Source organism: Hypanus sabinus, chromosome 22 (assembly GCF_030144855.1).
Source record: "Hypanus sabinus isolate sHypSab1 chromosome 22, sHypSab1.hap1, whole genome shotgun sequence".
In the NCBI taxonomy this organism is placed as follows: Eukaryota; Metazoa; Chordata; class Chondrichthyes; order Myliobatiformes; family Dasyatidae; genus Hypanus; species Hypanus sabinus.
In genome coordinates this window covers 28204824-28228684 of record NC_082727.1, presented here as the reverse complement: position 1 = coordinate 28228684, position 23861 = coordinate 28204824, and the positions used below count along the sequence as shown (strand labels likewise).

Genomic DNA, 23861 nt, shown 5'->3' with positions numbered 1-23861 from the left:
GCCAAGCTTGTCCACAAGTTGGGAAATACACAAAGATCACTTGAGATGGTATTATAATGAATGGCATCTAAAACATTAAGACTGATAAGAGAGAACAGTTACTAATAGTTAGACAGAGAGAGGAAACCAGTTCTTTCACCTTTAGCAACGACTGCGTGTAAGTACCTCAGACATTTGAATATTGCTCATATGTAGGGGTGTGCAAAAGTCTGACATTCATAACCTGAGGAAGCCCTATATTTGAAATGTTCTTTTTTCTGCTATTCCAAGTTTCACTGCAACAAAACTTTTTTCAAAAATTATTATTTAGAGATTGGGGGAAAAAAGGCAGAAAAATTTCCTGAAGTAGAATTATTTTAGTTGTGAGTTATGCAAAATCTGCTGGGTTCTAAATAGATTGCTCAGACAGGTTTTGAAAATATAGGACATGGAATTCTGACAAAAATAATCAAGAATAAAGCAATAATTCAGGCTAATGACTAGTCCCTTTGATATATTAATGCTATATGTTTAGGTGCATTTGGGAAATCCACAATAAATGGTGTTCAGGTTGAAGAACAATTAACATTGCCCATAGTTTCTGCACGTTGTGAGTCCATCTCAAAAACACTCTGCACTTCAGATAACGTCCAGGTTATATGGTTGAACTGGAACCTGATGGAGCTTTTCTGTCAGCGTTAGAGTACTGGCCTGGCTGGCAGAGGAGGCTTGGACATCGCCTGGGTGGTGTCTTTGCTTGTGACCTTACTGCGTGGCTCAGGCAAAGGAGGAGCACGCTGCAGCTTGGATCTCCTGCCAGAAGATAAAGGAGTGTTCTCTTTCTGCTGCTGATCTGGGTCAGATTTTCCCGGCCGGTAGGGCAGCTTCCCTACTGGTGGAGCGGGGGCCGGCCGCTTCTTGGCTCTTCCTGGAGACGTTGGGGTAGGGAGACCTGCCCCCTCTGGAGTTGGGCTGCTCTTCTGGAAGACCATATCGTGAGTGCCATCAAAGAGAGCTGCCCACCGTGGTGGATTGGACTCTTCCTGCTGACCCAGTAGGAACTCTCCGTCCGTCTCCTGGATTCTATTCCGGATAATATCCACTAGACTCTCATCCTTCACCGGAGACTCGATGTCTGTAAAACAATAGAATTGGGTGATGAGATGAAGGGCTGATTCACTTGCATCTCATTTCCAACAATTATGATTTTCCCAACAAGAGTGGTGAAGAGTTGGAGAGGAGCAGAGGTCAGGGGGAAATAGAGGGAAAAGGGAAGAGGTAAAGTGCAAGTCAAGAAGGAATTTGATTGAAGCACAACAGACCAACTAGTTCAAAATTCAAAGTAAGTTATCAAAGTGCATATATGTCACCATATACTATCCTGAGATTCATTTCCTTTCAGGCATTCACAGCAGATACAAAGAAATACAATGGAATAAAAATGGTGCTGTGACGTTTGTAGGTGGCTAAGTTGTCTCCAATAGAAGAGTCCCCAACGAGGGGGCATGATTACAAGTGGGTGGAGAAGAGGGTATCAGGATGCTGCCTGAATTGGACACTATGAGCTACAAGAAGTTGGTCAATTCCTTTGGAGCAGGACACACAGAATGGAGACCTGATAGTGGCTGATAAAATTGAGAGGCATTGATAGACAGTCAGCAGCTTTTTCCTCCGAAGTTGAAATATCCAGTACTAAAGGTCATGCATTTAAGGTGGAAGGAAGTTCAAAGGACAAGTGTGTGTAAATCGTTTTTTTTAGAGTGGTGGATACCTGGAATACACTTCCAGCGATATTGATGGAGGTTTAAGAGGTTCTTAGATAGGCTCATGAGTAAGCAAGAAGAGAAGAGATATGAATCGCATGAAGACAGAAGTGATTATGTGTCAATGCGGCATCACATTGTGGGCTGAAGGGCCTGTTCCTGTGCTACATTGTTTTATGTGTCTGAAAAGAAGTCATCAATAAAAATTGGTAAATTAGGTTATTACTGTCACATATCTAGGTGGTAGGGTGGAGCTATATCTGCACCAAAAGGAGGTGCGAGGCGCTCCATCCCTCCACTAGCTTGCAGGTCACCTCTGGGTAAGGTGTAGCACCTGCTTAGCCCCTCCGATCAGGGTCACATGAAGCTATGGGAGTAGGTGGTGGATGTTGGTATGAGGAGCTGGTGCATATCTTATGTGGCTACTGACACCAAGCAGACTTTTTCTGGAGTATTGACAATGGCTGGGATCACCATTGGCTGGACACTGTCCAGAAGAAGTCAATGGCAGACCACTCCTGTAGAAAAACTTGCCAAGAACAATCATGGTCATTGACCATGATCACCCACATCATATGACGCGGCACATAATGATGATGATGATTGGTACATATACCAAGGTACAGTGAAAAACATTGCTCTGCACATCAACCATATAAATCATTTCATCACACCAGTGCAATGAGGGAAAATCAATAACTGAAATCAGATTTAAGTGTTATAGTTACAGAGAAAGTGTGGAATGGAATGACAATAAGGTGCAAGGCCAGAACAAAGTAGATTACAAGGTCAGGAGTCCATTTTATTACACTAGGGAACTGTTCAATGGTCTTCTAACAAGGGGCAAAGCTGTCCTTCAGCCACAATTTAAAATTGAGGCACAAAAGAATTTCTGCTCACAGGTGATAGTAAATCTCAGAATTCTCTACTGTAAAGACTAAAATCTGGGGTATTTAAAAAGGAGGTAGATAACTGAAGGATTGGGGATTTAAGAGCAACGGGGATCTGGGGCAGGTCATCTTGGATCACAATGTAGAGGGGAGGGGCAGGCTTGAGGGCCGAGTCACCTTACTTCTGTTCCTATTTTCTTGTGTTCTTGAGTTTAAAAATCTATTTACTCGTGAATGTGTATGTTGCTAAATGTATTGCCTATGCTAAACGGTGTGGCTGGATTGGTCACTTCAAAGGCCAGTTTAAGAGTTAAATACATTGGTGGTTCTGAAAACACAGAAGATGGCAGTTCTCTCTCTCGCTCTGAAGGACACAAGTGAACCATGTGGGGTTTTTAACAACAATCTGGTATTTCATGGCTTTTTATTCCAGATTTATTTAATTATTTGAAATTTAACTTTCCAGACAGCATGACGATATTCAAATCACTGGATCTGTAGTCTGATAAGTTAACCAGTTTTTTTTACCATAACCACTTCAGATTTTTCTGTTCTTGTCTACAAACAACATCAGGTTTAGATAAATAGTTAATGTATTTACTGTTCACACATCCTCCCCCAGCCGATTCACATCTTGCAGATGTCGACTTTTAAGCACCTGGGAGATTTATAATATTTCAAATTCTGATTTCAAGAATGATTCAGAAATTACCAAGAATGGGAGAATTTGTATTAACTGTGCGAGGCCGCTTTCATCAAGTATGTGGTCACAATAAGCTGCAAGAAATGTTTTTGATGTTTCATTTCCTCTCTGTGCAGCAGTTTACCTGATTTAGAGTGCAGACACATTGTGACTCACTCACAATGCTGGGAATTATGATTAGCTACTGCGCAACATAAAACTCCCGTAGTGGGAATCAGACCATATATGGTAACAGCTGCAGGAAGATGTGGATTATTCATTATGCTGTGATTTATGCGAATAGTTTTTCCTCACAGCCTTCCAAGTTACTGGATAAATCATCAAAGTGCTCAATAGGCTTTTATATAGGCATTATATATGTGGGAAATACCAGTACAAAACGTTCTATTAATAACATCAATTGTGGTTTTGAAGATGCTTGCAAACAGTAACACATCACTGCTCATCTGGACTTCTTAAAAGGCATGTGGCAATAAATAGTAAAGGAATAAAGCACCATCTAGTGTTGAAACAATGAATTACTGCCCTAGATACTGCCATTGGGCAAAACTTACTTTAATTCAAAAAGACATTATTAATAGGAATGGTTTTGCTTAATACTTCAGGAATTACTTGCAGGTATTGGTTATACTGTAAAATGACATAAAACATTTTCATATAAAATATACATAAAGACCAACTTACAGGCAAATCCATGTTTATTTGTAGCACTGTATCATCCAATGAGTTGGAGACACACAAGTTCAAGACTAGGGTTAATCTACTCAATAGCTAACGTGGAGAACAGAATGTAGGTTCCTTCAGGGGCCCCTACATAAACATTGTGCATGGTGACCATGTGATAATCAAATACATGTTTTTATTCCAGCTTAATATTTATTGCTCCATTTTTGGCAACCAGGACTACAGTTGCCAAGACCATAGGCGCTGGAAGATCTTCCCTAAGTCACTGCCACTCTTTCTCTGCTCTGAAGAGCTGCTTAATATCTACCTTTCTACTAAGCCAATGGTTATTCACTCTAATGCCATAATGTACAGCAACATAATGCTACATTGATCGACTGAAGAATTTCTCCATTCACATGAAGAAAGTTGTTTAAATAGGCCAACATTTTATCCAGCCTATGTATTATTAGAAGATTGAAAGCTCATAAAAAGCAAATAGGCGTAAAGGATGCTTATGAGACTGCAATGGGGGGCAGGGACAGAGAAAGGCAGGAAAGGGGAGCTTTCCTTTGAATGCAATGCAGCACAAAGTCAGAAAAACCTATGCATTAAATAGGGTTGCAAAATTCCTGCTCAAAAAAAGTTACATTTGTAAGTTAACTGACAATTTGTAATTGTGTTCTTAAATTAAAACCCTCTGCTTACTAATCAGAAGCAGATAGGATTGGCAGGGATAAAAATCAGTGATTAAATTCCTAAACAGCACAAAAATAAAAGTCAATAAAAAGCTGCCAGTCTACTTTTAGCTTGTTGAAATTCTGTGGCAAATTTTACCTGACCCTTACAAATATAGTGCGTTAGATTTGACATTTAAGAGAAACAGAGTCTGAAACAAAGGACAACGGTGCCAAATATCAAATCCATGGTTTGCTTAGGCTGGAACAAAAAAAAGCAGACTTAATTCGAAAACAATGGAGCAAAGAACAAGGTTGCAAAGAATTACGATTTTCACTCTGGCACGATTTATTTTTGATAGACAGGCAATAAAGTGAAATGCAAAACAGTTAAACACAGAAAATAATAAAACTGAGAACTACATTCAAACCTAAGAACTGTACTGAAAACTCTGTCACTTCTCAGCAGTTTGTAGCTGTAGATTTTAGTAATCTGACCCATATTAAAATTCACTTCACTGGATTCCATCATTGCTAGTTAAGTCATGCTGTTCCAAATTATGCATGGAGTAGCATTTTTGCTTTATACACGGGAACTATTTGAATTTCAAACAATGATCCTTTTATAACAAGGCCACATTTAGAAAGGCAAAGGCCACTTACTCATATCATTGTAGACTGAAGTTGCTTGTTTTGTGAGGAATAAAGGTGGTTTCCGTGGTGACATAATCTCAATTTTCATAAGCTCTTTGCAACAATGCTTCCACTGGCCTGGAAGTTAAAACACAGCCATTACATACAGCATACTTAAAAGAAAAGAGAATTAAACCTACTCTTTTTTTGGAAAATCTGGGAAATTTCCAATACTAAAGCACTTATCAAGCAAGGAATTACTTTCAGCAAGCAGGAACCATGAATTATTCTCAAGCATTAAAAAAAGATTGTTAAGAACAGGCTTCCTGCAGAAATCTGCAAATTGAATAACATTGGTTGGGCCATTACCAAGCTTTTGTTATAATGAAAACAAAGAATTGCTCATAAAGTTAGCCTGGCCTCAAAGAGGGATACTGGAAGAAGACACAATTCAGTCTTTTGACCTTGCTATTAGATTATGACCAATCAGGACCTCAGTCGTATTTTCTCATCGTTCCTCATGATATCTTTATCTATCAGAGTTGTGGTCTCCATTGAGATTGTCCTCAGAATTAGTTATTTTTTAAAAAAGTTCCTAGCAAAGTTTTTGGGACAGAGACAAGGGTGTGAAGGAATTAGAGGTTTGGGCTCTGCTCCTTGTTTGAAGACCAGTGATGGGTGACAAAGGACATCCGAAATCAAGGCTTTTTGCTCTGCATTTGAAAGGCCAGTGATGTAGATATGAAATAAATGACATCCAGACTCCAGACCTCACCTCACGCTTGAAGGCCTGCAATGTGGACATGGGGATGAAGGATATCCATGACTGTCAAGCTAATCCAGATCATTTGCTCACTTATGCAAGCAGGAGGTACAGAGGCTGGTTAGTCAGCACACTTGGAGTTTGGGTCCCTTCATTGGCAAGTATAGTGGGGGAGGGGCTGTTGATACTGAAGATCAAAGCCTGAAGGCCAATTACAAGTACAGAAGTTGTGGCCCAATGGCCAAACCTGGAGACCCATCCTGGAGTTGGAGGACTGTCCATGTATGTGGATGAGTGGGAGAGAGGAAAGGGGCTTCTTTTGTTGTTGTTAGTTTATTGCTTGTTGTGTTTTGTGTTGTTCTGCCGAGTTTTGTGGACATGCTGTGCTAGCACAGGAATGTGTGGCAACACTTGCAGGCTGCCCCCTGTTGGTTGTTAACACGGATGACACATTTCACTATGTCTTGATGTACATAAGAATTTGAAGCTGATTTACTTACAAATCCTTTTGTATATTCTTATAAACAGATCTCTTCTATGGTAATGCTGGGAATCAGGATGTTGCTGCAACTAACGCAGGCTATAAGAGCAAAAAAAAACTGTGGGAAATCTGAAATAAAAACAGAAAGTGCTGGGAATACTCAGCAGATCAGGCAGGATCTGGAGAGAGTAAAATCATATTACAGTTTCAGGTTAATGAAGGACCAAAATTTTAAACTTGCTTTCTCTAGTTCTTCTACTGTTCTGCAGAAGGACTTAGAAAGACTGGAATGGACAAAGAAGTGGCAGATGGAATACAGAGCAAGGAAGTGTATGGTCATGCACTTTGGTAGAAGGCATGTACTATTTTCTAAACGGGGAGAAAATCCAAAAATTATTGGTGCAAACGGTTTTGGGGAACCCTCATACAGGATTCCCTAAAGGTTAATTTGCAAGTTGTGTCAGTGGCAAGGAAGACAAATGCAATGTCAGCATTCATTTTAAGAGGAATAGAATATGAAAGCAAGGATGTAATGCTAAGGCCTCAAAAGCCAATGGTCAGATCGCACAGAGTATTGCGAGCAATTCTGAGGATGTGCTAGCATTGAAGAGGGTCTAAAAGAGGTTCATGAAAATTATATCAGGGTTGAAAGGGTTAACATATGAAGACTGTTTGATGGCTCTTGGCTTATATATTCGCTGGAGTTTAGCAGAATGGAAGGGGATGTGATTGAAATATTGAACAGTCTGGATAGAGTGGATGTGGAGAGGACGTTTCCAATAGTGAGAGTCTATGACCAGAGGGCACAGCTTCAAAATAAAAGGGCATTCTTTAGTACAGAGATGAGGAAGAATTTTTGTAGCCAGAGGGTGGTGAATCTGTGCAATTCATTGCCACAGGTGGCTGTGGAGGCCAAGTCATTGGGTGCATTTAAAGTGGTGGTCGATAGGTTCTTGATTAGTAAGGGTGTCAAAAGAAATGAGGAGAATGGGATTGAGAGGGATAATAAATCAGTCATGATTGAATGGTGGAGCAGACTTGACGGACTGAATGATGTAATTCTGCACCTATATCTTATGACCTAAAGAAGGTGTATGACATGCTCACCTTCAATGTGCACTAAGCATTTAAAAAAGTTAATTAGAGATACAATACGAAACAGGTCTTTCTACCTAGCATTTAACCCTGGCCTAACTGCAGGATAATTTACAATGACCAATTAACCTACTAATTGTTAGGTCTTTGGAACTTGGGAGGAAACTGTAGCACCTGGAGGAAACTCACATGTTCATGGGGAGGACATTCAAACTCCTTACTGATGGCATCAGAATTGAACTCCAAGCTCCAACAACTCAAGCTGTAATAGCGTTGTGCCAAGTGCTGCCCTAGGCATAGGAGTAAGGAAGCTGTGTTGTAGCTATATAGAGCTTTTGGTTAAGTCACACATAAAACATTACAAGTAGGATGTGGAAACTTTGGAAAGGATATGGAAGAGAATGCTGCCTATATTAAGTGTTATGAGCTGCAAGGACAGGTTGGACAATTTGGGTTCTTTGGTGTGGAAGCAGAGAGGTGAACTGATGCAAGTTTATAAAAGTATGAGATACATGAAACTACTAATCTTTTTTGAGTGTTGAAAGGTCAATTAGACATTAGACTAGAGGACATGAACTTAAGGTGAGAGGGAGAAAGTTTAAGTGAGATATGCAGGCAGGTTTTTTTTTTAAAAACAGAGTGGGCTGGTGCATGGAACAAGTTCAGGCTGCCATGGTGTGTGGAAGCAGATACAATAGAGGCTTTTCAGATGTAGGAGAATGTAGGGATTGGAGGGATATGGATCACAAGCAAACAGAAGAGATTTTGTATAATTCCGCATCATGGTCAGCACAGGCATCGTAGATCGAAGGGTCTGCTCCTATGCTATACTGCACTGGTTATTACCAGTCCCAAATTATTAATACCCCCAAAATATTAATTTCTGAAAATTAGTTATTTATGTTGCATGCATCAATACTAACTACTTGCACCATCTCCTTTTTAAGCTTGCTCCATTCACCAGAGTACTGCTTCTGAGGCATCTTGAATTTATCCCTCTTCATGTCTAGAGGTGTTGGTAGATAGGAAAATAGAACTGGATAACTGGATGAATAATGGCACTACCCTGGATACCGATGGTCATTTTTCACAACTAACATGGTGCAGAAGATGGCTATTCTGAAGCTCAGAGATGTGGTACTGGCAGCAGTGAGAGAGGATGGAAAGCAAGTTTACATGTAACCTGCAGAAACTACTAATCAGGACTGCCTAACCAAAAAGGAAAGAAAGGCAATTCCTGCGACAATTCATTGGTATGGGGAGAAATGCAAAGGCAGAAATTCACCACTAATCACTGAACTCCAGCTATAGTAACTAGAAAGCTTGTCTTTGGAACTGTGTTATCAGCCAAGCACAAATTATATTTGGTAGATACAGATTCCACTTTCATGATGAAGAGAAGCATCCAGAGAACAAAGACATTAGATGGATTAGAGTACTTCACAAATTCAGGCAAGATTGAATCATGGCTCAGTCAGAATGACATGGGATCACCCCTCAAGTAGTTCCAAACTGTATTTCAAAACAGTGTCAAGAGGAATTCCTTCTAGAGTGCATGGACATTTTCAGCACTAACTTCATAACATAGCTCATCAATTTTTTGCTGCATTGTTATAAGTGAGATATATGTTTGACAACTCCATCATGCTACCAGGAAAGATGGCATGCATTAGAAGTGACTGCATGATCGCAGGCTGGGACACTGCACATATCCTCATCAAACTTTACAACCCAAAAGAATAAACTATTGACAGAGACCAGAAGCAAAAAGAGGTTTCAGTCACATTCACATGCTCAGGTGTCTGCGAGTAAGGTCCATGGAGTACTAATGCAAGCCAGGATTACACTTCCTGAGCTACTGGCCAAAATTAACCCTTGACTTTTGTTTAAATGAACAACTACCAAGATCAAGGATGGCTGATAATGAATGGCATTGAAATGCCACTATTAGGTGACTGCCTAAATAAGAGAGGTGCATCACCAGACAATCAAGGGGTCAGTACATGGATGATTCTCATGAGGAACACACAGTAGAACCACAATCAGCAGCTTTGGGCACAACACACTGCCAACTTACTCATATCACAGAGGTGTTGCCAGAAAGCCTCCATCCATTGCTGTAGATCAGCTTCGGAGTCAACAGCAAACACCCGGCTGGACGTCTCCCCACTGTAAGGGTTGATAATGGAAAAGCTGTGTGTCTTTCTCTGTGAATCTTTCCCCAGGGTTCGAATTCTAGTTTCCTGCAGATTTTGATCACAATAGGTTAGGTCTCCTTTATTCCTATTTTGCTATGCATTAACAATCAACGTTAAAATGTTACAGAGATTGCAGAGGGGCCGGGCCAGGAGATGAGTGGGGGAGCAGTTCAGAGCAGAGTGGGGTGAGACAGACAGATTGGGGCAGAAAGAGAGTTGGGGTGAGGAGAGCAGTGTGTGGAGAAGAGGTTTAGAAAATACCCACAAATCAGCAGGTGGTGAACTCATCCTTTCAGTATAGCAGCACAGAAATAAAGTGAGACAAGGGCAAGATAATAATAATGTGTTTCATGTGCAGGATAGTTTCCCCACATCAAAATGCTCACCAGTTTCATGACAGAAACGAGGGCCCACCTTTTACTGATGGGAGAATGAAGAGGTCCTGGAGCCTGGCAATTTCAGCAATAATTAAACTCAAGTCTGAGTTTGCAAACCTACACAGCTTCCCCAATGAACACAACTGTAGTATCTCCAGAATCAAACTGACCTCCATTTCTTTATTCGGCATCTGTCAACTTGCTGTATACAGACTGGGTAATATGTTTGAAGATAGGATTTTGGTTGATTTGAATACTTCCAGGAGAAGATAAACATCTTTTAGATAATATGCATGCAAATTCATTTTCTATTACTCATTGCCGGACAACATATGTTGACCTAACAAGAAGTTTCTCAATTAACTCGTCTAGAATCTTTCCAGTAAGTTAACAAATTCATGTGTAATTTTACAAAGTTGATTTGAAAGTAATCCTGCCATTGTTCCCATAAAGCAGCTGACATGTATTTTGGTATGGGCAGAGTAGGCTGTCAAGAATGAAGGCCTGTTCTCACAACCTTGAACTTGCCGCTCTTCCGACTGGCACACCGAAACATTCATTTTTTGCTGTTCCCTGACATCTGCAGTTCTTCATCAAATACTCCAGCTCCCCTTGCCTCTTCACCACCAGCACCCAATCACACCCAACTATTTCCCACTGTTGGGATACTCCTAAAACCTAAGTTTGGTCACCCATTGACTGGAACCACCCAAGAAAAGAGCATCAGGAGTAGGACACTTCACCTCTCTACCCATTACACTTAATTCCTCATTCTTTCATATATTTATTCACCTGCAGTTTAAATATATGATAATCTGGCCTCCACCATCTTTGGGGCAGAGAATTCCTAAGATTCATCGTCTCTCACTGAAGAAATTCATGTACACCTCAGTTTAAAATGTTTGTTCCAATATTTTGTAGCTATGTCCTCTTCTTTGTGACTTCCCCACTTGTGAAAACATTTCAACACCCACCTTGCTAAGCCCCTTTAGGATCTTATATGCTTGAATAAGACTATCTCTTACTCTTCTAAACTCCAAAGAATAAAGACTGAAAGGCCTGCCCTCTGTTGATGGGATCAGCCTCTCATCCCAGCAGTTAGGCTGGTGAATCTCCTTTTGTTGCCTCCAATGCTACTGTGTTCCTTTTTAGGCAGGTGTACTCTGTAAGTTGCAACAAGCCATCCCTAAACTCCAACCCCTTTGCAATAAAGACCAGTATGTCAGATGCCTTCTTAACTGCTTGTTGGAACTGCCCGCTAGCTTTTTGTAATTCATGTACTATTAGGACACCTAAATCCCCTCTGTACTTCACTCATGTACAGGCTCTTTTCGTTTGGATAATAATTCACTTTTGATTCCTCTTATCAAAGTATGTGAGCTCATATTTCCTCACATTAGTCGGGTTTATGTCCAATTGCTCAATCTACATCTAGCTGCAGGATCGCAATGCCCTTTCACCTATTTATGTATCATTAGCAAACTTGGAAACTTTGTTTTTTGCTCCCTGGTCCCAATCAATAATATAGACAGTAAATCCTGTGAGAACTATTGGGTTGTGATTGTAATCACTTGCTTTAAGACCTTGAAATTTCAGTAAATCTCAGCTTTCTGTATACAGACCAACAGCAGAGACATTTGCAAACTATTATTGTCCTTGATAAAACTCTCTGGAATTCATTGCCATGGATGATTGTGGAGGTCAAAGTCATTGAGTATATATAATGCAGAGGTTGATAGGTTCATGATTAGTAAGGTTATCAAAAGTTATGAGGAGAAAGCAGGAAAATGGGGTTGAGAGGGATAATAAATTAACCACAATGAAATGGCAGAGCAGACTCGATGTGCTAAATGGCCTAATTTGCTCCTATGACTTATGGTCTCACAGCTTTGACAGAAATCAAGGCCACATCTTCAGCTTTCTCTCCTGTCAGAGTCTGTCAACAGCCTCTATGTTGGGCAGGACTATAGCTGCAGGCCAGCTGCACCGAAGCACCACTAAAACATGCAACTTAAATCCCAGGCCAGCACAATTCTTCCCACCATTTACACGCTTACAAACAGCTCAGATTTGTTGATTACATGTGTGATAACTTTTTTGCATCACACAACATGACACAAGATATAATAAAAGACTTTCCTGAAACCAATTAGACAAAACCACACCTTATTAATGGCAATACTTAGGGCAGGATCCACCTGGGCCTCAATTTCTTCAGGAGAGTAATATGCGGTCAGGCAGCTTCTCTTCAGGATGCAGTACAACCTTGTCCAGTTCGGGAGTCCTCCGATATTTTGCTAGAAGAAATAAGATAAAGTGCAGCCCTTAAACAACCATATCCATTCACATTCCTCCATGGTAAGTGATTCACAAGAATTAATGAGAAGTGTTATTTATTCCAAATAGATTCATAGAGCACTACTGCACAGAAACAGGCTGTTTGGCCTATCTGGTTTGTGCTGAGCTATTATTCTGCCTAGACCCATTGACCTTCACCTGGAATAGAGCCCTCCTTACCCCTCCCATCTCTGTATTTATTCAAACGTCACTTCAATGCTGAAATTGAATCTGCATCCACCACTCCACTGGTAGCACATCAACACTCTCTCAGTGAAGTTCCCCATCATGTTCCCCTTAAATATTTCTACTTTTGCCCTTAACCTATGATCTCTAGTTTAGGAGGATTCCATGACATTCCCCTTCATCTGTCTGAAGTACAGGCCCAGAGACATCAAATGCTCCTAATATATTAAGCCTTTCATTCCCAGAATCATTCTCTAGACCCTCTCTAATTACAGCACATCTTTCCTTAGATATGGGGTTCCAAATTGCTTTATTATACAATGCTGAAAACCACAACTGCATTCTGGGATGGCAATCTATACTCTACTTAGACTGCATACTGGAGAGAGCTCAATTACAATGCCCTTCGGATGACTTTTCAACCAGTCCAGTGACATTGGACTGGAGGCCCTACTCCTGCAGTGTACAGGCGGTCTTTAAAGCAATTTAAGTTTTATAATGGAACTAAGTGCATTTAGACTGCACCGTGTCCAGTTCTGGAAGGACATGCAAGCTTTAGAGGAGGGTGCGAACAAGCATTTCCTGGATTTTAGAATGATATGAAAGAATGTGCAAGCATTAGAGAGGGTGAAGAGGAGATTTACCTAGAGAACCAGTCTTATAGGACAGCTTGAGCAAGCTTGGGCTTTTATCTCTGGAGCAAACGAAGATGAGAGTTGACTTGATAAAGGTGTACAAGATGATAAGAGGCATACATTGCGTAGATAGACAGAGATTTTTTCCTCAGACAGAAATAGCTTATATAAAGGGGCATAACTTTAAGGTGACTGGAAGAAAGTAAGGGTCAGAGGTAGTGTGCTTTTATTTTTAGAAAACTCAGAGTGGGGGGTGCATGGAATGCTTGCCAGGGTGTGGCAGAGGCTGATACTTTGAGACCATTTAAGAAGCTCTTAGTTAGCCACATGGATGATAGAAAAATAGTGGGTTGTGCAGGACGGAAGGGTTAGAAAGATCTTAGAGTAAGTTAATAGGTCGGCAAACCTCGTGGGCTGAAGGGCCTGTACTGTACTGTAGTGTTTATGTTCTAATAAAATGTGCAACTGTTACCTTGAAATACATCAAGCACCATTGAGCAAAAACTAACAACACAAAAATGCGTTGCTCCTTATCAGCAAATACTTTGACAAGTCCCTTATTATTAGTATTCCTGGCAAGTTGAAGTGGATATTGGAGGCTGGCACAAAGTAGGGTAACTTTATACTCCTAGGTTGCTCAAAATTACTATTTACACTAACTTTATCTACACCAAGAATGGGGGAGGGATAGCAGTAGTCCTTAAAATCCATTTCATTGTGGTTAGTAAAATAGACGATGAAAAGGTTGGAGACTTTCTCTTTAAAAATTTGTTTTTATCTACAATAAAATCAAGCCAGAAAATGAATTAGTTCAATGACTAGGTATTGGAGGAGCTGCCATTCTAAAAGCAGTTTCCACATAAAATGCTGGGAGAGAAACCTCTGCTTTTTGCAGTGCAAATGATTTATTACAGTTTTATTCCCTTTAACCGAGCAAAAACGCTGAACCTGGACAAATTTACTAGCTCAAAGACATCTCAATGGAGACACAAAGGACTGCTGATGCTGGAATCATAAATGAACTGCCAGTGTAACTCAGTTAACGTTTCAGGTCAAGAACCTTCATCTTGACTCAGGCTAAATCCACACTAGACCGGATAATTTTGAAAACACCGGTTTCGCGTAAAAACAATAGGCGTCCACACTAAGCGTTTTTGAAAATATTTCTGTCCACATTGAAACGGATATTTCAGCGAATCTCCTCCTTCTGTGCATGCGCAGGACACATCTACCGAAAACAAGCGTCATGTTTGCTGTTGAATCTCGCCGTGAAAGATTTGCTATACGTGTGTTCAGCTACAGACTAGAAAAACTTAAAAGATGAACAGCCGTTGGCTCTCACGCAGGAGGACTTGAAACTAAAAGAAACAAATACTGGAGCGTATGGAGGCAACCGACAGGGAGTTCACGGACAGTATGACCTGGCTGATGACGAACATTGAAAAACTGACTAACTCTGTTGCATTAATAAAGCCCCTTGTTAAATGTATAAAACATGTCTGCATTAGTATTATCTTGTACTTCCATACAATGTTACATTAGGCTGCTACACATCTACTTGATTTCTCAGAGAAGTACTTGCATAAATAGGTAAACCACCTCATACGAGCAAGGACAGAAAACAGGGCAAAGTGAGTATACTTATGTATTCAGTAAGTTATGAGTCAAAGTATTTGGTAAGTACACTTCTAACTCTTCTGGCTTCAGTCTCGTTGCCCTCTGTTCTGAAATTGTTAGGTTACATTCAAGGAAACAATGAAATAGCATGCTGCTATCACCATCTGTTCTGGCACGTTACGACAGTGTTTATAGATTTCTCTGGTTACCCTGTCCACACTGCTCCAGCCAATCCAGAGTTTTCAAAATTACATTCTGGAGAGCGTTTCTGAAAATCTCCGTTTTTGAGGGATGAAAACACCATTTTAGTGTGGATGGAGGGTAAAAACAAAGAGAAAAAGCTTTGGTTACGGATTTATCCAGTGTAGTGTGGACGTAGCCTAAAAGAGTAGAGAAGAGCTAGTCAGTATAAAGGAGAGAGAGGAAGGGGTGTGTCAGGAGCTGTCAGGCGATGAGCAGACCAATGAGGGAGGCGGGGCACACAGGCAGACCAGCGAGGGAGGCGGGGCACACAGGCGAGGGAGGGAGGGTGCATGTGCAGATGGAGGAGCAAAGAGTGATAAAAGCCACAAAGAACTGGAGGTGAAAAACATGAAGCAAAGTTGAAAGTAAAAGTCAAAGTATGATTTATTGAAGTACATATATGTACCATATATTATCTAGAGATAAATTTTCTTGCAGGAATTTACAGGAATATAAAAAAATACAATGGAATTTATGAAAAACTATGTATAAACATATAAACTATGTATGCAACAACCAATGTGCAAAAAGAGAATAATTGAACAAATAAAAAATAAATAATACTGAGAACATGAGCTGTGGAGTAGTGGAATCAGTTCAGTGTTGTGGTGAGTGAAGTTATCCATGCCGGTTCAGGAGCTGATGGTTGTAGGGTAATAACTGTTCCTGAATCTGGTAGTGTGGGACCTAAAGCTCCTCTATCTCCTACCTGATGGAGCTAGTGAGAAGAGAGCATGGCTTGGATGGTAGGGGTCCTTGATGATGGAGGCTTTTTCTTGTAACAGTGTTCCACATAGATACGCTCAATGGTGGGGAGGGCTTTGTTTGTGTTGGGCAGGGAAGTATCCACCATTTTCTGTTGACCTTTCCATTCCTGGGCATTGGTGTTTCCATACCGGGCTGTGATGAAGCCAGTTAGGATACTCTCCATTGTACACCTATAGAAGTTTTAGATGACATGCCATATCTATGCAAACTTTCTCAGCGGTCTTTCACTGCAGATTTACATGCCATTATGACAAAACCAGAAGTCCTACACCATGGAGGTAAATTAGCATTTATTTCAGTAGTGATTGCTTAGGCAGCACAGTGCTGAATTGAGTAGTACTATGTCTCACAGCACACAGTCTACCCCAGGGTTTGACCCTGAACTCCAATGCTATCTATATGTTTTATCATTCTCCTTAGGACTTCATGGATTTTCTCCGGCACTCTGGTTTACTCCCAACATCCAGAAGGTATGCTGCATCGTAAGTTAAACTGACTACTGTAAAGTAGCCCTATGGTAAATGGGAGGTAGGGAGGAGAATCAGGAGAAAACTAATAGGCATATGTCATGGAATCAGTGCAATATAGCATGGATACAGAACCTTCAGCCCAATGATGTTCCCACAATGTTCACCTAGCTAGTATCAATCTCCTGCTTTCAGTTCATATCCATCTAAGACCCATTCTTCCATGTACCTATCGGAGTGCTTCTTAAATTATACTATTGTATTTGCCTCAATAAACATCGGATAAATATTCATTTTAAAATGTGTGACAGAGAACAGGTTACAATGAAATACAGTCCTTATCCGCGGGGGATTGGTTCCGGGACCCCCTGCAGATACCAAAAATTGTGGATGCTCAAGTCCCTTATTCAACCAGTCTCAATGCTGTGGTCTTTAGGACCCAGTGGAACCCCGGAATTTTTTTTTAACCTGTCTCAGTGTGGTGGACATTAGGACCTGGCGCAGCTCTGAATCCAGTGTTTCTGTTCACAAAAATAATCACGATCACGATTGAAAATAAGGTGGAAGTAATAAAGCGATCAGAAAGACGTGAAATGCCATCGGTCATTGGAAAAGCATTAGGCTACAGTCGGTCAACGATCGGACCAACTTTAATGAAGCATGTGAAAGGACCTGCCCTGATGAAAGCTATTATTACTAAGCAACACAGTGGTTTAATTATTGAAATACATATGTTTCTTAAGTTTTATATGCAGAGAAAGGTAAAATATATACTATATACTAAGAAAAACATTTTACTAACTGACGCTAAATAATACCGGATGTACCTGTTCCGACTTCAAATCCGGACTCAGGAACAGAACTCATTCATAACCCGGGGACTGCTGGTACTTTTAAATAATCTCTAGATTACTTATAATACCTAATACAATGTAAATTCTATGTAAATAGTTGTTATACTGTATTGTTTAGGGAATAACGACAAGAAAAAAATAGTCTGTACATGATCAAACAATGAGTGCTGGAGAGAGAACTTCTGGGTTTTCCTGATCCACGGTTGGTTGAATCCGCGCATGCGGATTCCGCGGATAAGGAGGGCCGACAGTAAGTGGTGAATGAGATCTATGGGATGGCTCTGGGACAGACACTATTGACCAAATGACCTTTGTCAGAGGGCAACATGAAAAGTATTAGAATATCTCATCTGAAGAGACACTGGAAAAGGATTTAAAATTTGTAGTTGAAATACTCCAGTTGCCAGATCCAGGATTAGCTGATGTTTTAAATACATTGTAAGATTCGAAGTCTTGCTCAGCTGTTGGTAGTTAAGATGGAAGTTGTTTTGTCAGGACGGCTGGAGAAGTGTTTCGGGTAATAGGATGGAAGCAGTATGCAATACCCTTCAGTAATCATATCCAACTATCTGTACACAGAGCAGATAGTATTTCCCCCTTAATCAGCCTCTATTTTCTGATGCTGGTTTGCTGAATGTGTAGATTCAAACCACTCATGTGAACCTGAGATGATAGCTTTTTCTTTTAAATGTCTAATCTCTCTTTAGTCTATTTAAAGAGATGAAGTTGCCTCATCAAAATTTCATTATACACGTGGTGAGAGCAACAAGTCAAAACAGGCACAGCCCCATGCTACTTATTAACCAGCTTGTCACAAGTGCACCAATTTAATACCCAAGTAGTAATAGTTTAAAAAGAAATCAGCCTCCGCCTTTTATCACCGGGCTTTGTATTTCTAAGAATTTCACATCACAGAGCAGTCCGCATAGAAAAGCCTCTTTTCCCAGGACTTTCCAGCGACTGGCCAGAAAATTAGATAGTCTTAAACTGGGGTGCCGTGACTAAGTGAGACTGATTTGGAGTGTAAGTGGCACTAGCAACCATTCTACACTACAATTAAAGCAGCTTCAGCACACAGCCTAGGGTGGAGTGGAGGCAGGTGAAAGTGAGAACTGTCAGAATGAAATAATCATTGAAATAGAGAAAAAAACATTAATGTTGTTGTTTATAAATGTTCATGGTTTTTAATTTTTTTTTAATATCAGAGAGACAGCATGGAATTAGCCCTTCTGGCTCAATGAGCTGCACTGCCCAGTAACCCACTTATTTTACACTAGCATAATCACAGGACAATTTACAATGACCAATTAACTTTCTAACCAGCATGTCTTATGCCTGTGGGAGGAAACCAGAGCACCCGGAGGAAATCCATGTAGTCACAGGGAGAAAGTACAAGCTTCTTACAGATGGCACCGATATTGAACCCTGGGCTGTAATATGGCCCTACCACTATGCTATTCTAACATATGGTTCTCCACATTACAACAGTGATTACATTTTAACTTTACGTCTTTGCTCCTGAGTGGTTTGGGATGATCCAAAGCTACATGCAATATAACTTCAAAGATGTAAACCAGAATAGGACAGAGATGAGGAAGAATTTCTTTGGCCAGAGGGAGGTGAACTTCTGGAATTCACTGTGACAGATGGCTGTGGAGGCTGCCAATGGGTATATTTAAAGCAGATTCTGATTCTGATTTTGCGGTTGATAGGTTCTTAATTAGTAAGGGCTTCAAAGATAATGGAGTAGGCAGGAGAATGGGATTGAGGGGGGTAATAAATCAGCTTTAGACTGCATGAGAAGGGGAAGGAGGAAGGGCATCAGAGGGCAGGTGAGAAGAGGTAAGAGAACAGAGTGGGCAATAGAACAAGATGGATGATGGAGGCAGAGGAAACTCAACAGACCGAATGGCCTAATTCCGCTCCTCTGGTCTTATCTGGACTGAAGGTTAGGTGCAAGAAACAATATCATCATACATCTGGTGGGAGCTGAATGAAGGGGTACATTTGAAAGTTTACGTGACACATGGCCAGGTTTGAATTATGAGAGGCAGTGGCTACAGCCTCACTGCTCCAGCGACCCAGGTTCAATCCTGACTGCTCGTGCTGTGTGTATGGAGTTTCAAGTTCTTCCTGTGACCAGGTGGAGTTCCTCTGACTGTTCCAGTTTGTTCCCATATTCCAAAGACGTGTGTTGGCGAGTTAATTGTCCTCTGTAAATTGTTCCTAGTGTGTAACTGAGTAGAATGCGAGTAGGAGATGATGGGATTGTAAGAACATTGCAAGAATTAGTGGGAGAATGGGATTGGTCGGTGAGCAGGCACAGACTGGATGGGCTAAATATCGTAGACATGAGATAGCCATGTGAATGTGTTATGCTTTGTAATTCCAAAACATAAAACTAATTGGAAGGAAAACACAAGAGTCCAGAATGCGAGTCTAACTTTAAGTGAGGAACAAACATATCACATTGTAGCGTTGTGATGCTTGCAATTATGTATTTTTACATATAACCTGCATTGAATTATTTAAATGAACAAGAATACTGAAATCAAATACATTTACAATATTACTGAAATATTATTGAAATATTAAATACACAAATGAATGGAGTTAGCCTTACCTGCAGACTGAGGTATCCGGCCATCATATCCTTTGTCATGCAATCAGGCTGAGCGACTAGGTGACAACATACATGCCCATACAAGGGCAGCCAGAAGGAAGCTTCCTCTAGACAGTAAAACATGCAAGGTTAATTATGCAGTGATGACATATTGAATAGTTAACTTGAATACATTGAAGAAATAGTCGCTGAATTGACTACTCAAGGGCAGACTGGAATTGTGTGTTTAATGATTTTACAAACATAACCTCAAAGCTCATCCTGCATAACTAGAACAGCTCCTGCAGTTGAAAGGGAGCTGGAGGGCAATAAAAACACACACTTTCAGGAAAATTTCAGCAGCCAGTGTTGCAGCTGAAGAAAGACAGGAGGCTAATTCTTTAATTGGATGTATTTAAAACAGTCATAGAGTGCTATAGCACTGAAACAGTCCCTTTGGCCCATCTAGTCCATGCCAAACCATTATTCTGTCTAGTCCCATCAACCTACTCTTAGACTATAGCCCTCCATACCCCTTTCATCCATGTACTTATCCAAACATCTTTTAAATCATAACCATCATCGACTACTTCTGCTTGCAGCTTGTTCCACACTTGCCCCACCCTCTACTTGAAGTTTTCCCTCATGCTCGCCTTAAATATTTCACCTTTCACCATTAACCCATGACCTCTTGTTCTTAAAATCACCCAACCTCAGTGGAAAAGGTCCACTAGCAATTACTCTATCTATATCCCTCATAATTTTGTGTACCTTTATTGTATATAGATAATATTGTATACACCTTGTACATATCTACAGCAAAGTGAGTTGCACTACCACCAACTCTCCATATGCCAGCCTGAACTTCATGATTAGAAATCATTTAAAGGGCGTGAGTAAGAAAAACATTGAAGCTTGTGCAAGTAATTTCCTCTTAATTTGAACTCGTTGCTTCTGATTGGAGTTTTAAATCTTTTTCACACTAAAACTGGTTACTGTATTACCAGCCACTCGATAAACCAAAGGTCTAAATCATTAGAAGAGCTCCATTTTTTCAGCAATAGTTACCTTCAATACTCTAGTTCAGTAGCAGTGACTCTTAAGTAATCTGTGCATTATATTAGTCCCAGTTATCCACGATTGCTCTCAATATCCCTTAAATATCACATAAAATAATCTCAAATGGCAATGCTGGTTGCATAAAACAGAGTTACTACAGAATTTAACTCTGCCCATGACCCCAAAACTCACAAGTTAAGCTGACCTCAATTTAACTACTTAATATTTCAACTTTAAGTAGTTTCAGGCAGCTTCAGGTGATTAAATATCAATGGATAAAAGTTCTCCTTTAGATTTATTAGCCTCCTGTTTAGTTCTTGAATATTATGAAACTAAAATCTTTGATGTATTAAATGGTAAACTGTCTTTCATTGAAAGACTAACAGAGAGAACTATAATGTTATTGCATGATATATTCATTGGTTAATATTCCTCTACATGAAATGAGGACCATTTCATTAAATTAAAAACTTTAATGCACAGTAATTCTGTGTGTAGGGACAGGAACTTGAACTCAGAGACCTGTCACCCATTAATACCTTACTTCTTCGTTAAGGTAAACTGGTTAACACTCAATCCACAGTATTCATTCATATAATGAAAATGTCAGGAGAATGTCAAGAAATCCATTGGAGATGGAATTTTCATTTCGCATTGATGTCAGTGCCTTTTGCCCACTTAGGATATTTCAAACCTGTCAAAAAGGCAGGAAATGTGACAAAAGCTCCCAAAATGCATGCATCCTTAGGCTTAAGTGATGGCACATGGAGACACTGAGAGTAAAGGGCTTGTAATTAAAAGGAGAGATCCACTCACCATTTCCCACAATAGTGAGGCTATGAGTTCGGAAGCCAGTTTCGGTATCATCAAGATTTAATGTGGCTTCTGCAAGCAAATGGTATTTGACTCCACTAGAGGGGAAGAGCACAATGTTACTTTGCTGAAACATAAACAAAGCATAAGGGACAAACACTGAAGGCCAGCATTGGAAGCCATGGATTTGGTGGACTCTTGCATGCTCCCGAGCTCATGTCTTTCTTTTGGTCCCCATCAGATTTACAGTTTTCTATCATCTCTTTTCTTTCTTTATCAATATTTTTATTAATTTAAAAAAAGTACATATATACAAACAAGAGAATTATCTCATCTATATAACAATTCATATAAAAGGTAAAATAAACATTATCAAGATCATACATAGTATTAATCTAATAGTATATAATAAAAAATAAGATAATCAACTCTCATTTTATCATTCCATGAAAAGAAAAAAGATAATGAAACTTTTATAATTTTAATATACATAAAAAACCCACTATTCTCTATAAACAAAAAAAAGGAAAAGAGAAAATAAAAGGGACTGGGCAGCCCATACTGAGAGTAAAAGCAAGAAAAAAGAGAAACTTCCTGATCAAATCCAAAGTTTCGAGACAGTAACTGGAAGAGCAATAAATCAAACCATATGAAAATATTCAATAAAAAGATGCTAGGTTTCTACAAATTTAAAGGATGTATCAAATGTCTGACTTATTTTCTCTAAACTTAGACAGGACGTAATGGAGGCAAGCCAATAAAAAGAAAAGTAGGTGGATTAGAGTCCTTCCATTTAAGAAAAATGGCTCTCCTAGCCAATAAAGTTGTAAAAGCTATCATCCTTTGAGCGGAAACAGGAATATATCCTGCTTCCGGTGGAGTGATCCCAAAAATTGCTGTAAATAAATTCAGTTGTAAGCCCAAATTCAAGACTCTTGATAAAGTTTTGAAGAGGTCTTTCCAAAAATTCTTATATGTATTTCAAACAATCCCTTCCTTTGTTCCTAAACTGGTTTTTGATAGAATAGACTCTAAATTTTATCTTATATTTGGAATAACAAAAATCCTAGATTGAGTAAACCTCCATTGGAGAAATTAAAAAAGCATGGTGGTATGGCTTTGCCAAATTTTAGAATGTATTACTGGGCAATTAATATTCGATATATTTTGTTTTGGATTCATTATTCAGACATACATGACTGTGTGGATTTGGTGAAAAACTCAGTGAAGGGGTATTCTTTGGCCTCTTTGCTGGGAGCTCCTCTTCCTTTTTTGCTTTCTAAGATTGGTAGTCGAGACCTCAATCCCATTATTAAACAAACATTAAGAATTTGGCTTCAGTTTCATAGATTTTGTGAGTTTAATAACTTTGTTCTTTCCAGTAAAATCCATCTTAATTATTTTAAAATCAATTTCCAATCAGATCTTTTTAATTTGGAAAACCAAAGGAATAATAACTTTTTTAGACTTGTTTATGGGGATTGTTTATTGTCTTTCACTCAGTTAGTGGACAAATATGACTTATCTAATGCACACTTTTTTTTAGATATTTACAAATTAGGATTTTTTTTTTACGTAGTTTACTTTCATATTTTCCCTCTGCTTATTCACCCAATATGATAGATACTCTTTTTCAGGTTAAACCATTTCAAAAAGGACTGATAGCTATAATTTATAAATAGTTACTGAATTTGCTAAAGGTATCTAACGATAAAATTAAAGGTGCGTGGGAATTGGAATTTCGAGAGTCATTTTCAGATAAACAATGGGATAAAATTTTTCATTTGGTAAATACTTCATCTATTTGTGCCTGTCATTCCTTGATACAGTTCAAGGTAGTACATCGGGCACATGTGTCAAAGGATAAATTAGCCTGTATCTTTCCCAATATTAATCTTATTTGCGATAGATGTAATATTGAGGTGGCTACTTTAACTCATCAAGCTACTTTAACTGTATCAAGATAGTTTTCTATCATCTTGTTAGTCACCTGAAATAATTATGTTATCATTGATTAGTACCATAGAGCAGGGATACAAGCCCTTTGGCCCAACCAGT

General features: G+C 39.6%; 1 protein-coding gene across 2 annotated transcripts in view; it reads right to left on the bottom strand.

Annotated features, from left to right (window-relative positions):
* Nucleotides 1-674: 674 nt before the first annotated feature.
* The window catches only part of rtkn2 (rhotekin 2), a 47975-nt gene continuing 24788 nt past the window's right edge, over nt 675-23861 (bottom strand). For both annotated transcript variants that reach the window (XM_059947367.1, XM_059947366.1), the window contains exons 7-12: nt 21807-21901; nt 19953-20059; nt 12388-12519; nt 9725-9890; nt 5339-5446; nt 675-1114 (exon numbers count right to left, since the gene is read on the bottom strand). In XM_059947367.1, coding sequence (XP_059803350.1) covers nt 678-1114; nt 5339-5446; nt 9725-9890; nt 12388-12519; nt 19953-20059; nt 21807-21901 — 1045 coding nt within the window. In that variant the 3' untranslated portion in view covers nt 675-677. The remainder of the gene's footprint in view (nt 1115-5338; nt 5447-9724; nt 9891-12387; nt 12520-19952; nt 20060-21806; nt 21902-23861) is intronic.